The sequence below is a fragment of the Elgaria multicarinata genome, chromosome 8, assembly GCF_023053635.1.
Source record: "Elgaria multicarinata webbii isolate HBS135686 ecotype San Diego chromosome 8, rElgMul1.1.pri, whole genome shotgun sequence".
Lineage (NCBI taxonomy): Eukaryota > Metazoa > Chordata > Lepidosauria > Squamata > Anguidae > Elgaria > Elgaria multicarinata.
Window position 1 is genome coordinate 59,063,156 of NC_086178.1, and position 14,968 is coordinate 59,078,123.

Here is a 14,968-nt window from a genome sequence, read left to right on the forward strand (position 1 = left end):
TGTAAGAATAGATGTAAAATGGAGCCTCTTTGTTGCAGTCTCCTAGGAACCTGCGTGCGAAGCACATGAGTTAGCTTTATCATCATCTAGCTTCACCTAGATATCTTTTTTTAAAATATAATGTATTAAACCCAGTAATTCATATCATAATAAGACACTTCCCTAGGACTTTTTTTCTGTCTCAACAACTCCCAGCATTTCCCAGCCAGCCATGCATAGTATTGCACCCTTAAGAGGTGAAGGTTCATCTAAATCTAGCAGGGAAGTCCTCTACTTAATTTTACAGCCAGTAGAAGAATATTTGTTTCCTTCTAAATTTTTCCAGGTGACTTCTTCTGGGATTTCTGTAAGTTTTCTCTCTTCCTTTACTGGATTTGTGGACTTCATGCACATGGGCTCTCTGAAAACAAGGAACTACTCACCAGGTCAGATGGTAAGTGATTTTACAGCAACTCTTAAATTGTGCACAGTGATGTTGTGGGACTTGGATAAACATAGAAATCCATTCATTTCAAACTGTTCTCCCACATTCATGGGGGCTAGGATGTAAGGTAAAGGCAATGGGGATATTCTCAGCATACTCTGTATTTGCCAGGCAACCTAGCAATCTTTTTAAAGTATGTCTCTCTCTCTCTCTCTCTCTCTCTCTCTCTCTCTCTCTCTGTTCATCCCCAAGTTGAAAGCCTGTATTCTCTCCAACAATCCCACCAGCAAGGCAATACGCCTCTCTCTGCGTCCAGTTTTCCTTCAGCCTGGTACCCAGCTTAGCCAACTTTCCAGTGATCGGATAGGCTTAGTAGTGGCTGACTCAACAGTGGAGACCTTTCTCAGAAAGATTGGTGCCATCTTTATGCTGGATGACGGCACTCTAGCTTTTGCACATGTAAGTTTCTTAATGCTGATTGCACCTCATTATGTGGGAATATTCTTTCAAACAGTTCTATCTTTCATTTATGGACGAGCAGGTCAACGCATCACCTATTAGTGAATCAGTGTTGAATAGTCACTTAGCATCTGTTGAATGTATGTGTCCTTGAATTGTGCCAGGCTAGGATATGGAGGATTCAGAAGAGCCAGAACTTAGCATTTCTAGGTTTCTTTGAAGTATGATGGCTTTGGTTATATAGAACAATGAAGTGTGTATGCAAATAAAACCTTTTGGTTGAGTTCATGTTGTTACATTGTGATGCATATTGGAAGGTGGAATCCGGTCACTAATCAAGCTGCTGGGACTTGACGTGTTTTGGGTTACAGCAAAGTTAATAGTAAGCTAGACAACAACGTGGTTCTAACCTGTATAACTTTTTCTTTATTTTTATAGCTAAAACATATGTCTGATTCTCCCAAATCGTTCAAACCTGAGATGTTTAAGCCTGGAAGCAAGCATAAATGCCGAATTATTGATTACAGCTCATTGGATGATGTGGTGCTAGTGTCTCTCAAGCGGTAAGCTTTCCTGTGGATTGAGTTCAGATTTAGTCGTGCTTGGAAAAAGGCCCATTGAAATCAATGGCATCAGGTTGGGAAAGGCTGGGCTACACAACCTGGCTGATAATAACATAGGAACATCCTTTGTGCTATAAAGTGAAATTGATTCCAGTGATTACTGTCTCGTGGTGGGAGGGATTTGTTGCTTTATTGTTGGCCACTGTGTGAACAGAATGCTGGACTAGGTTCTTGATCTGATCTTAATCCATTTTCTTTGCTACCTTTTGCGGTTTCTACTACACCTATCAGATCAATGCTTCTCTTTTGTTTTGTTTTTAAACATGTTTGTAGATACATTATTGATGCTCCGTTCCTGAGATACCATGATATCCATCCTGGCCAGGTGTTGGAAGTAAGTTCAACAAGTTGCGGGGGCGGGGGGAATCTTACTCCACCCCAACCCTCTTTATAGGCTCAGTCATTCAATTATCATGCTGAACAAATCTGAGAAAAACGGCTTTGTCCAATTTTGTTCAAGTATTTCTGAAGTCCTACTCCACTCTTTTGTGTTGGATAACTATTTGGGCCTAAATCCCACTATGTGACATTAATAGAGCAATTCTACAACCATTGCAGTTGTGGTTTATTGTTGTTGTTGTCGTCTGTTAATTATTTAACCCTTTTCGTACCAGATTAACAGTTGTATAGAGATCAGTATGGTTCTCACTAGCTGAATCCATTGCACATTCCTTTGTGGAATCCCACAGTTTTATGTTACAGTGTAACAAAGTTTGGGATTTGCATATCCTAAACCACAACATTGTTTCCTGACTCTCTTTCTTTGGGAATGTAGGGTACAGTGTTAACTCTGAAGCCCTTTGGTATGCAAGTGAAGGTGACTGCTCACATCAGTGGCCTGGTCCCCAGCCTGCATTTGGCAGATGTGCTTCTGAAACAACCAGAGAAGAAATACAGTGTGGGGACCACTGTCAAGTGCCGGGTAAGATCTCCCTGTAAGGGACCACTTGAAACTCAGAACTGGCCCAAGGAACTATTTAGCAAGGAAAGACTTGTATTGTCTAGTGACCAGAGTGCTTTTCCATGCAGTAACCTGCCTGTATCATGAGAACTAGTGTGGGGTTGTGGCTAAACTCTTAGGTGGGATGTGCAAAACCCTCTCAGTCATTATGCTCACTGGGTAGCTTTGGGCTAGTAGCTGTCTCTCAGCCTAGCCTACTCACAGAGTGGTTCGTGAGGCTAATGTGAGAGGAGAGGTTGGATAAAAATGTGGTAGATAAACCCCGGTGAAGATCATTCAAGAGCTATCACTTGAATATTCATGTAACTCCCATAGTACATTTCTACTTGGAAGTGAGTCCCTTTGAGTTTAGTGGGCCATAGTCCCATGTAAGTGTGTGTAGAATCACAGCATTACAGGATCAGTTGCCATTCTCATTCTCTAAAACAGGGGTGAAGAACCTCAAATCTGACATTTTGGGGTTCCCCATATGGCCAAGCCCCTTTTTCCAGACCCCTAAACATTTGGTGGTCCCTCTCCTTCTAAAAGTTTGAAATATGTCTTCCAAGGCTTAGTTACTGTCAGTAAGAGCTTTAAGCTAAAATATGCAGGCATTTTTGGCCTGGAGTTTCTCTGCAATTAATCTGGCCCTCTGGCTGAAAGAAGTTCAATATCCATGTAATGGATGCTTCCATTTTCAGTTCTTTGTGTTCAGTCAGTGTTATTCAACAGTCTTTTATATAGGATAAGAAACTCTGTCTCCTACAATTCACCTTCTGTAGTCCTTATTTTTCTAAGCTAATGAATCATGGCCAGCTATGCTTACGCTAATCCCAATTCTGTATACAAGTAACAGGGTTGGGGTTTCTTTCAGCCTGGTTCAAAGCCAGCTTTTCTAAGACTCTTCTAACATTTTCCTAAGGTTCTTTTAGCCTTAGGGGTGTTTTTGTATGAAAATAAATGTTCCCAGACTTTAGCCCCTGTGGGTGAGATCATTACATCATTCCAGTTTCTTCCTCTCTCAGGTGCTTGTTTCCAATCCTGAAGCAAGGAAGCTTGTTCTGACACTTAAGAAAACACTCGTCAATTCCCAACTTCCTGTCCTCGCCAGTTATGAAGATGCAAAGCCAGGCCTGATTACCCATGGGTTTGTTGTATGTTCACGGGAGTTTGGCTGCATTGTGAAATTCTACAATGACATAAAAGGTCTGGTCCCCAAGAATGAGCTTGGTGTGGCACCCTTTACTGTTCCTCAGGAAGCCTTCTATGAAGGCCAGGTAAGCACTGGACATAAAAGTAAAAGATACCCTGATTATACATGATACAGCTGTAGTTATAGATCAGAACTCAACATATTTGCATAACTAACATATTTAATGTGCATACAATTATTTAGTTGTAGAATGAGGATTTTTCTTTTTTGCAGAATCTTTTTACGGAATTCATAACCGCCTTCTTAAGCCTAGACTAGATAGTGAGACATAGCAGTGTGTTCATTCTTTGTCTCTCAAAACATCCCCCACATGTTTAGTTTTAATATTTTTTTCAAACTAGTAAAAAATTACTTTAAATATTTTTTATTATTTTATTTGGTTTCTATACCGCCCATTAGTGGAAGCTCTCTGGGCTGTTTACAAGACTAAGTTTAAAACTATAAAAAACAATAATAAAGTTTAAAACTATAAAATACAATAACAAAGTAAAACATAATATAAAACCATAATTTTAAGACAGAATAAAACCAAAATAGCACCCAAGATAAAATCCAGAAGCAGTGCAAAGATATAAAAATGCTTAACTGCAATTTTTAAAACTGAAGGACTGAAACTTGGCTCAGCCAATTCTCAGAGGGATCTTGGAATTGTTGTAGATCACAAGCTGAATATGAGCCAACAGTGTATTGTGGCTGCAAAAAAAGCAAATGCTATTTTGGGCTGCATTAATAGAAGTATAGCTTCCAAATCGCTCGAGGTGCTGGTTCCCCTCTATTCGGCACTGGTTAGGCCTCTCTTTAGTATTGCGTCCAGTCCTGGGCACCACACTTCAAAAAGGATGCAGACAAGCTGGAGAGTGTTCACAGGAGGGCAACGAGGATGATCAGGGGTCTGGAAACAAAGCCCTATGAGGAGAGACTGAATGAACTGGGCATGTTTAGTCTGGAGATTGAGGGGAGACATGATAGCACTCTTCAAATACTTGAAAGGTTGTCACACAGAGGAGGGCCAGGATCTCTTCTCGATCCTTCCAGAGTGCAGGACACGGAATAATGGGCTCAAGTTACAGGAAGCCAGATTCTGGCTAGACACCAGGAAAAACTTCCTGACTGTTAGAGCAGTATGACAGTGGAACCAATTGCCTAGAGAGGTCGTGGGCTCTCCCACACTAGAGGCATTCAAGAGGCAGCTGGACAACCATCTGTCAGGGATGCTTTAGGGTGGATTCCTGCATTGAGCAGGGGTTTGGACTCGATGGCCTTGTAGGCCCCTTCCATCTCTACTATTCTATGATTCTATGAAAAGCCTGGGAAAATGAATAAAATTAACAATGTAGATGCCAAGCGAGCCTCTCTGGGGAGGTCATTCCATAACTGGGGTGCCATCACTAAAAAGCCCATCTCTTTAGTAACCCACATCACCTCATTTTGTGGGCGCACCCAGAGAAGGGCCTCTGAGGATGATCTTAGGGTCCAAGCTGTGTAGGGCTTTGTAAGCTACTATGAGCACTTTACCAGTCTAGTTCTCTACCAAATTCAATCAGAGCATATCATAAAGCATGGTGAAATATAATCATTGGCCAGTCGCCATTCACAATCTCACTGCCCTATTTTGGACCAGCTGAAGTTTCTGGACTGTTTTCAAATGCGTATAAACACATTGCAGTAATTCAAACAGGAGGTTACCAGAGTGTAGATAAATAGCCAAGCTATCACTCGCCAGATAGGACTGTATTTGGTATATCAGCCAAAGCTGATAAAAGATGCGCCATGGCACTGAGATCACCTGTGCCTCCAGTGACGGTGCTGGATCTAGGAGCACCCCAAAACTATGAACCTGATCCTTTAGGGGGAGTGCAACCCCCTCCAGAATAGTTTGAAAACCACTCATCCAGGCAGAAGAACCACCCACTAGCAATATCTCTGTCAGATCTGGATTGAGTCTCACTTTATTGACCCTCATCCAGTCTATTACCACATCCAGGCACTGATTCAGAACACCCATTGCCTCACCTGGATTTGATGAAAAGGCGAACTAGAGCAGAGTGTCCTCTGCTTTTTGGTGACACCTCAGTCCATGTCTTCGCACACCTTTCCCCATCAATTTCAGGTAGATGTTGAACAGCCTTATGGCACCACATGGCATACCTACCAAGGGACTGAGCAGTAATCCCTTAGCGCCACTTTCTAGAATTGCCCAACCATGTAAGAGTGGGACCACTGTAGCACAGTACCTCCAATTCCCAGCCCGGATAGCCTGTCCAGAAGGATACCATGGTTGATGATATCAAAATGGCTAACAAATATAATCAAATGGAAACTTACAGAATTTCTTATATCCAAAAAATTACGAAGTTGAGCATAGGGCATGCATAGGATGCAAAGCGGAGGAGATCAGGGGCGAAATGGGTGTGATCAGAGTGAAGGAAGCCATAGCAATCTTCCATTTTTAAGTTCATAGAAAGTATCAGGGTGAATATATATACTATACTAAGATTGATTTTGTTTCTCCCCTTTTGCCAATCAGGTGGTCAAAGTGATTGTCTTAAAATGTGAGCCTGAGCAGGAGAGGCTGCTGCTCTCATTCAAGCTGACAAAGAATGCAGAGAATGGTAAAGAGGAGACTTCAAAGAAACGAGAAGTGACATATGAAACTGGGCAGGTAATCTATTCTAAAGGATTTCCCTTCCCTTTCCTCTTGACATCCCTCTGAAGATTATTCAAATCTCCTATAATAGGAAGTGCAAATCAGCAAAACAGCTCAGTGGTCTCTTTCTGAATAATTGAGATGCCAGCCGTTGGAGGTTCAGAGTTATGTGCTGTATCCCTCTTTCCCAGTATCTGTCATTGGATACCGCTCACTTAATAGTGTGTTTCATCTTCTGCTGGTTGTTTAAAATATCAGACATGGATTCATATACCTTATGAAGGAACAGTGCTACGAGGCCCCAAGTATCGTACTATACATTGCATACAAAATTGGAACATTTATATTTTGTTTAAATGTTAAGCAAATGTTCTTCAAATTGAAATAATTGTTCCTAGACTTTAGCCCCGATTGTTCAGATGATTACATTTTGAAGAACCTGATTGTAATCTCAGGAATCATAGTAGGGTGGTCGTCTTCCATGTGTTTAAAACTTCTCCCATTCTTTCTGCTTTTCTCAGGTTGCTGATGTGAAAATTCTGAAGAAGAGAGAAGATGGCCTAGAAGTTACAATCTTGCCGGACAACCTTGCTGCCTATCTTCCCATGATGCATCTTTCTGACCATGTGTCCAATAGCAAATTGTGGTGGCATTGGCTCAAAGGAGATGATATTCTCCAGAGAGTTATATGCCTCCATGACAAGGGAGGTCATATTGTATCCTTTTTTTCATTCCACCAGAACTTTGGTTTAATCACTTGTCATTTTATGTTGTACAACAGTGTTAACTTGCAGTGTATTGCAGTTATTCCTTCGTCCAGTCTAGTGACCTGGCTCTTCTCATACTTTGGAATATTCTGTGCATGTTAATTTATATCCAGCTAGGATCCCATCATGTTTAGTTTGTGAGATATGGCATTCAAAACCCTTCTTCCCATTTCCCACCATGCTCCAAACACTTCAATCTGCGGATTTTTCACCTATCGCTTTCTGTTGACTGGATTTTGCCCAATATTCCAGTTCCCCAGAGGTATAAAGCCCATAATCCTATGCAGGACTTCTCTGAAATGAAGTCAGTCCTACTGTGTTCAATGGAGCTTACTCCATAGTAAGTGCTTTTAGAGTTTCAGCCTGGCAACACGATTCTATGCAGGTTTACTCGAAGGTACAGCCCACTGCTCCATGGGACATACCTTTAAAAAAGTGTGTATAGGATTTCAGCCTACGTATAGCAGTTTGAAGGAAAGAAATCATCTGGCAACATTTCTAGTGGAGGGAAAACAGAAATAATAATAATAATAATTTTATTATTTCTTACCCTCCTCTCCATTTGGAGCAAGGCAGGGAACAACAATAAGTATAAAATACATAGCACTGAATTAAAAACATAGTATACATTATTAAAACATCCTAAAAACATCCTGAAATTCCACTGGATAGGCCTGCTGGAATAGATCAGTCTTTATAGCTTTTTTAAATGCTAAAAGGCTTAAGTTGACGAGTCTCCTCCGGCAGGCCATTCCACAGTCTGGGAGCAGCAGAAGAGACGGTCCTCTGGGTAATACTTGTCAGCCTAATTTTGGCAGACTGAAGGACCTGAGTGTGCGGAGTGGATTGCAAGGGAGAAGGCGATCCCGCAGGTAGCCTGGACCCAAACCATGTAGGGCTTTAAAGGTAATAACCAACACTTTGTACTTCACCCAGAAACTAATTGGCAGCCAGTAAAGAGATTTTAAAACTGGTGTAACATGGTCCCCCCCCAGGTGTACCAGTGACCAACCTGGCTGCCATATTTTGAACTAATTGAAGTTTCCCGACTAGGCACAAAGGTAGCCCTAATTAACCAATGCCCTTCATCACTTTGGCTGGCAAACTTTTCGGTGTCTGCACCTGCCTTATTCCTGGTGAAGCCATTTGTTTCCATGCTATCTGCCAATTGGGAGTGGATGGAACCCTACTGTTGGCATCATCTAAATGGGCACGTATAGTTCTGTGCCATACACTTGAAACTGCTGACTTCTCCACATTGCTAAGCTTTGGAGGGGTGCCCAGCTCAGGGTTGCCAAGAAATCCCCAGGCCTGTCCTTTCTCCTGTTTTACTCCTTGACTCATCGTTTAGACCCTGAGCAGAAAGCCAGCAGTGATTTCGGCTGTAGAGAAGGAACAAGTGGTGAAGAGCTTCTCTGATATCCACCCTGGATTGCTGCTGACTGGTTTTGTGAGAAACATCATGCCGTATGGAGTTTTTGTGGAATTTCCATATGGTTTGACAGGGCTGGCACCCAAGTCGGTAAGGCGTGTCATGCTGTCCCTACCAAAAACTGGTTTATTCAGAGATATTGAGGGAGAGGTGTGGTTTTTTAACTTGTGCTGTACTTGCATTCATAAGAACTCCCATTGGGAGCAGCTTTATAGTGGGGAATGGGGGGAAAGTGTAAAAAATAAGAACTGTTGTTTAAATGGATACTGTTGTTTTATACTGTCGTTTTTATATTTTTGGTGGTTTTAAATTTTGTATACTTTTTAATGTTCACTGTTTTTAACTTTTGAAAACTGCCCAGACAGCTTCAGCTATGGGGCGGTATATAAATTTAATAAATAAATAAATACCGGGGGATTTCTTGCCGGCAGCCGTACTTCATGAAGTGACAGAAGTTGAATTTAATGTATTTTGGCACAAAGGCCATTACAAAATGCAAAGCTATAAAATGCAGCAATGCAGAATACAAAATAATCAAAGCGAACCAAACAGTGACACGCATTTGCAACAGTTCTAAAACACAGACCTTACAATATACAGTATATGAGTTTTCTGTGTTGTTGCAAAAACAGCGACCTTGTTTTTGATGGAATTACTGTAATCTGTCGACAAACCCCGAGTAATTTCAGCCGGAGGCTACCTAGCTTTTATCTTCAAAAGATCCCCCAGAAAGTGAGCCCTGGATGGCAGACGTTCCTGTAAATTCTGCAGGCAAGACTGCAGAACAAAAACGTTGATACTGTCCACAAAGGAAATTGTTTATTCAATTTGCTTAAATTATACAAATTAAGCAAGAGGGAAATTGTAGACTCTGCTCCATGCTGGTTCCTACTGCAGAATCGAAAAGAAGCAAAAGGTGCAGGAGGAGAGAAAACGTGCAGAACCAGGGCTAGTAAGAGTGGTCCCCAGCCAAGCTTATAGATCGCTGTTTGGAATGCATTGCTTTCTCCTTGGAGGTCTTGCTATAGTTGGATCATATCTTGAAAAGGCTCCTTAAGGAATATTACGTGTCTCTGTCTCCCCCAAAATGTATAGGCAATGAGTGACAAGTTTGTGACGGACCCCAAAGACCATTTTGTGATTGGTCAGACTGTGGTTGCCAAGGTGACCAGCATTGATGAGGAGAAGCAGCGCATCTTGCTGTCCCTGAAGGTGTCTGAGTGCGCCTCTGAGGACTCTGTTTCTGAAAGCTTCTCCCTGTTTCATCAGTATTTTAAGGAGCTGCAGGAGATCAAGAGCATCATGGGAAAAAGGGGTAAGAAGTTTTGAGGATTAGAAAAATGGCATATTTAATCCTTTTTTAAAAGATGAAGCGAAAACTTGCTCTACTCTTGAATCATGAAAAAAAAACAATCTGCAAATGAGATTTAAGTTCTTTCTTTTCTTATCTTCAGATGATTCCATTGTGGCCCAGAAACTCTGTGAATTAAAACTTGGGCAGAAACTGGAGCTGGTGGTTTATGAAGTCAATGCAGATGGCTCAGCAATTTTCAGTGGTGCCTGTGTTTCTGGGTTGACTGTAATGGCCACTCACAGCCACCTTGGAGGTATGATATGTCTTGTGGCCTTCTCTTCTTTGCTCCATCCCAGTCTCCTATATTTTATTTGTCAGGTAGTAAACGGATCGTTGATTTCAAAGCCTTGCATCTTTCTAAATAGTACAAAGGGGTGGGGTGGGTGTGAGAGTAGGGGGGGGGAGGAATTCCAGGTTTTTGAGTTGACTTTGCTATGAATGTTGTAAATAGGATCTTTTACTGGGGCACAATTTTAAAAAGCTTTATTTTGGCTCTACAACATCAGGCAATTATCTTCTTTTTTTAAAAGGCAAAAACATTGTTCCGGGTGAAAAAGCAAGGGCTGTGGTTCTCTGCATTGATTTTCTGAAATCAAATATCTATGTGTCTCTTCGAGAGGAGCTGCTGTCCCCCAAACCCAAGAAGGTACAATTACCTTTGGTTTTTTATGTTTACCACTAAAGTAAACACATGATCACTTGGTTTATGGCAGACTCACAGAGCGCAGAGTCCGTAGCAATGGGGAACATATAAAGCAGGGGTCACTAACGGGGAATTTGGGAACCTTTGTGGGCTCCACCACAAAATGTCTCCCATGGGGGTCTGGCTAGTGAAAAGAGGTGGGGGAAGAAATGGCAAGCTAGTCGCTGGGAAGGCGAAGGTAATAGCAATGTAGAGGGGGAAGAAAGAGTGAGGCTAGGAAGGAGAAAAGAAGAAGGCTAGGGATGGTGAAAGGAGAGAACTAGCAAGGCTAGAGTCCAGGAATGGAGAAGTAGAGAGAGAGCAAAGGGAAAAGGTTTATGAGGACAGAACAAGATTGTGTTGGGTCAGGAAGCAACTTTCCTTTTCTTCCTGCCCACTGAACAGCTGATTCAGCAATAAGAAGGAGAACCTGGTGCCCCTAATACGTTTCAATTTTTTAATTAAAAACACAAAGCTTCAACAGGTGGTATTGGAGGTCTCCAAGAATGCCATGTTGTGAACCCCTGCTTTAAATATTGCACTGCCTCAGAACAAAGTGATCACAGAAATCCATGCCAGATTTTTGTTTTCCCTGGTTTTCTGAATGTCTTTTCTCTGGCTTTATTTCCAGTTAACCCCAGACTCTCAACACCAGGCCATTGTGCAGTATGTGGCTACAGAGCATGCAGTTGTTTCATTGGTAGGAACAGGTCAGCTGATCGCCATCTCTGTGGCTTCCCATTTCAATGACACATTCCGGTTTGATTCTGAAAAGCTGAAGGTGGGACAGTCAGTCACAGTGGTTCTGAAAACTACACAGACAGGTGACCTTGGGATCTTGCTTGCTGTGCAAAGTCCAACGAAGAGAAAGGCTGTCATCAGGTCTCGACATGCATCTGAGTCGGTAGAGGAGGCCTCGGCCATGGTGAAACACTCACTGTGTGTGGGAGATGTGGTCAAAGGAACTGTGAAGTCTGTCAAACCTACCCATGTCCTAGTCGCAATTGATGATCGCCTGACCGGCTCTATTCATGCATCCCAGATCCTGGATGAAGTTTCCCTGGAGACTTTTCCAACATCAATGCTAAAAGTTGGGCAGAAGGTGACTGCTCGGGTCATTGGGGGCAGAGATATTAAAACTCACAAGTAAGAGAAATGTTACTACTTTACAAGTACCTCTTATATTTGTTTGTAGTGAGTTATTTCTGTCACTGTCATTCAGTGCTCTTGCTTTGTCCCAAGTCTAGATGTCTCATTGTGCATTTGATGCTTTTTTCATAATTTACAATCCAAATTTAGATAACATGAAACATAGTCTGCCTCATCTACACTCATTTAGATAACATGAAACATAGGCTGCCTCATCTACACTCTTACTTGAATACCCACCCATTTCCATCTAGAACAGATAGGAATCCAGAGTGGATTATTTCCACCCACTTGATGTAGAGGAGGAACCTCTAGTCTGTAGGCTGAATGTAGCACCTAGAGGTTCTCCATTTGGTATGCAAATTTCTTCTGCTCTTATCTCTGATGGGTGATCAGAGATTAGAGGATATTTAAAGGCCATTAAACTTTAAATACTCTACATAGAATTGAGCTGTGCTTTTGCAGGCCTGAGAAGATCTTCCACTGGGACTTACTCCTGGCTAGCCAGATGGAGAACCTCTGGGGATCAGAAGCTCCCACCATCTCTGATTTACATGAACAGGATATGAAGCCCATGTAGGGTTTTATTTTAAGTTTGCTTGTTATCTGAGTTTGTAAAACATATTGCCGTAACACTTGCAGATTTTTATTCTCAAACACAAATGCTTGAGCCTGACAAAGGAGAGATCTGGGATGTTCAGGTTTCAGTATGTGCCCATAGAACACCATCTTACATTTTATATATGGACCTTTTCAGAATGATGAGTCATCACTGTATTTGAGAAAAATCGGAACTGTGAGCATCTGACTTATTGGGAAACAAGTCTTACGTAGCTAGAGAACAGTATTTTTTTCTATTACTGAAAGAATATGTAGGACTATAGAATTTTCTGCATAAAGGGGTGTATTTTTTCCAAGTCTTTGAAATGAGAGAGTGAGATAGAGAACACGAACGCCTCTAACATTAGCAGGTGTAAAATTCTACAGCACCTTCTCTCACAGGAAACAGTTAATATTTCTAAGGCTTCCTACTGAGGAATCATTTCGGAATGACTGAAAGGAAAAGCGTTTTAGCTTGTGTATTTGTTTAGCATTCTGTTACTGCAAGGTGGTGGTGGTGGTGGTATTCTGTCTTTTATACCAAGTTGTTTAGAGCAAGCATGATGTGTTAATCTGCTCTTAATTTTCAGATATTTGCCCATTACCCATCCCCACTTCACCCATACATGCCCAGAGCTCAGTATCCGACCAAGGTAAGGAGAAATCTCAATGTAGTGAGTTGAAGTCTTAGAACATGTTAAATGCTCACAACTGCACCCCTCTAAACTCTTCCTGTCGGTCTGAGTGCTAGAGACAGAATAGAAATGTTATGCCTCAAATTCCACATCTAAAACATACATGAGGGAGATAGCTTAGACAAATATATTAACTCATCTGAATCATGTAAATGATGCGTCAGGTGCTGAATGGGTGTTGTGGACTCCAGAATTCCTTGGCAGGTGCTGGGATAATGGTGTAGACTGAGGGGAGGAGGGCCAGGAGTATTACAGCCAGGAAATGCTGCCAAGTGTTTGGGCCTAAAGATATTGGCAGGAAGCAAGGAGTGGGTCTCAAGCTGCTGATCTTCTCATTGTTCTACAGAGATTGGCCAAAATATGCTAAATTCTAAAATGGAGCAGGCTGTTGCAGAATTGCACCAGTTTGGATCTGAACTTTCCTTCTGTGAACAAAAGGAAGTTCACGAAGTGGGACCTTTGCTCCTTCCCTTTTCCTCTCCACCATGCTCTGTTCCCTGGGAATCTGCTCCTGAGGTTTGGAAGAACCTCCCTATACCACTTGTTGTGAAACACGAGCAGGAGAGTGCTGTTGCACTCATGTTCTACTTGTGGGCTTCCCACAGGCAGTTGGCTGACCATTGTGTGAACAGAATGCTAGATCAGATGGACCCTTGGCCTGATCACACAGGACTCTTTTTATATTCTTATGATATGGTGCAGGGGACAGCAGATGGAGGGAGGAGTGAACAGAAATGGAGGGCCAGTTTAGAATCACAGGTTACTGTCAGGTACTGTTGTTCTAATCTGAGGAAATATCTGTAATATCTAAATATCCAGCACGTTTTATGCTAGTTCAGAATTTACTAGGTCTGTGATACACATCTTGGTATGTTTTTGGGACATTGTGGCCCTTGCTTTTTGAGTGCCACAAATAAGCATGCAATTGGGAGCCCTCTACTCTCCATGAATAGGTAAAGGACATTTTGAGCAGAGAGAGGGGAGAAATTGGAATGCTAAAGCAGAGAACCTAGGGGTATAACTGTTTCATCTCCTCTTATTATCAGTCAGCTGAAAGAGGACAGCAAAACAGCATTAGGCCTCGAAGATGGCAATCTGGAAGAAATGTTGAAACCCTTCAAACCTGGGCACACGGTGACCTGTTTCGTGAAGAAGGTGAGGCCTAGAATTTCTCAAAGCTTCTACAATAGGGTCCCCCCTTTAAACTTTGGGCCAGTTGCTATCTTAGGGCTTTGCTAGACCAGGGGTTAGCCCGGGCTCTCCGGGAGAAGCTGCAGGAGTGCTGGGCCCATCGGGGCAGGGGGAGAGATCAGAGCCGGGGGCGGGAAGAGCGAAGCTGGGGGCGGAAGATCGGGGCGGGGGGGGAGAGATCGGATCCGGGGGGGGGAAGAGCAGAGCCGGGGGCAGGGGTAGAGATTGGAGCCGGGGGCGGGAAAAGCGGAGCCGGGGGCACGGGGAGAGATTGGAGCCAGGGGTGGGAAGATCGGAGCCGGAGGCAGGGGGAGAGATCAGAGGCGGGGGGGGGGGGGAGCGGGGAGAACGTATTTAAAAAACAAAAACAAACCTTACCTAAGGGCATGAGCGTTCGTGCGCATCCTTTAAAAATAAGAAAAAATGGCAGACGTGACGGGGCTTTCCTGCAGCCCATCGCGTCTGACGTGTGGATAGGAGCAACAGCCCGCGCTACTTCTAGGCCGGGATGGCCCCTCCTCACCACCGGATTATCAGGTAGGTCTAGCAAAGCCCACAGACTAAGGAAGAATGAATTTCTCCAGAATACAATGGGAGGTGCATGAACAGAAGTTGAGAAATTACACTTATTGGGATGTGATTATTCCCCCAGTCAAGAACTACTTTTCTAATGTTTACTTTTCAGGTTTTTGTTTTTCAGGGGAGGGATGTGTGCCTGAGTGAATTTATAGGACCTGTTACCTAGGACTACAAATGCAGGTTCTCTTGTCTTTTCCAGTGGAATAACAATGT

The 14,968-nt window shown here is 42.7% G+C and overlaps 1 protein-coding gene across 2 annotated transcripts in view; it reads left to right on the plus strand.

The window, feature by feature from the left end:
* Positions 1-14,968, plus strand: part of PDCD11 (programmed cell death 11) — a 40,375-nt gene that overhangs the window by 8,036 nt on the left and 17,371 nt on the right. For both annotated transcript variants that reach the window (XM_063132596.1, XM_063132597.1), the window contains exons 8-22: positions 326-433; positions 677-883; positions 1,322-1,446; positions 1,780-1,840; positions 2,282-2,428; positions 3,472-3,723; positions 6,187-6,321; positions 6,828-7,022; positions 8,425-8,595; positions 9,601-9,820; positions 9,960-10,112; positions 10,390-10,505; positions 11,173-11,687; positions 12,881-12,943; positions 14,032-14,140. In XM_063132596.1, the coding sequence (XP_062988666.1) occupies positions 326-433; positions 677-883; positions 1,322-1,446; positions 1,780-1,840; positions 2,282-2,428; positions 3,472-3,723; positions 6,187-6,321; positions 6,828-7,022; positions 8,425-8,595; positions 9,601-9,820; positions 9,960-10,112; positions 10,390-10,505; positions 11,173-11,687; positions 12,881-12,943; positions 14,032-14,140 (2,577 nt within the window). The remainder of the gene's footprint in view (positions 1-325; positions 434-676; positions 884-1,321; positions 1,447-1,779; positions 1,841-2,281; positions 2,429-3,471; positions 3,724-6,186; positions 6,322-6,827; positions 7,023-8,424; positions 8,596-9,600; positions 9,821-9,959; positions 10,113-10,389; positions 10,506-11,172; positions 11,688-12,880; positions 12,944-14,031; positions 14,141-14,968) is intronic.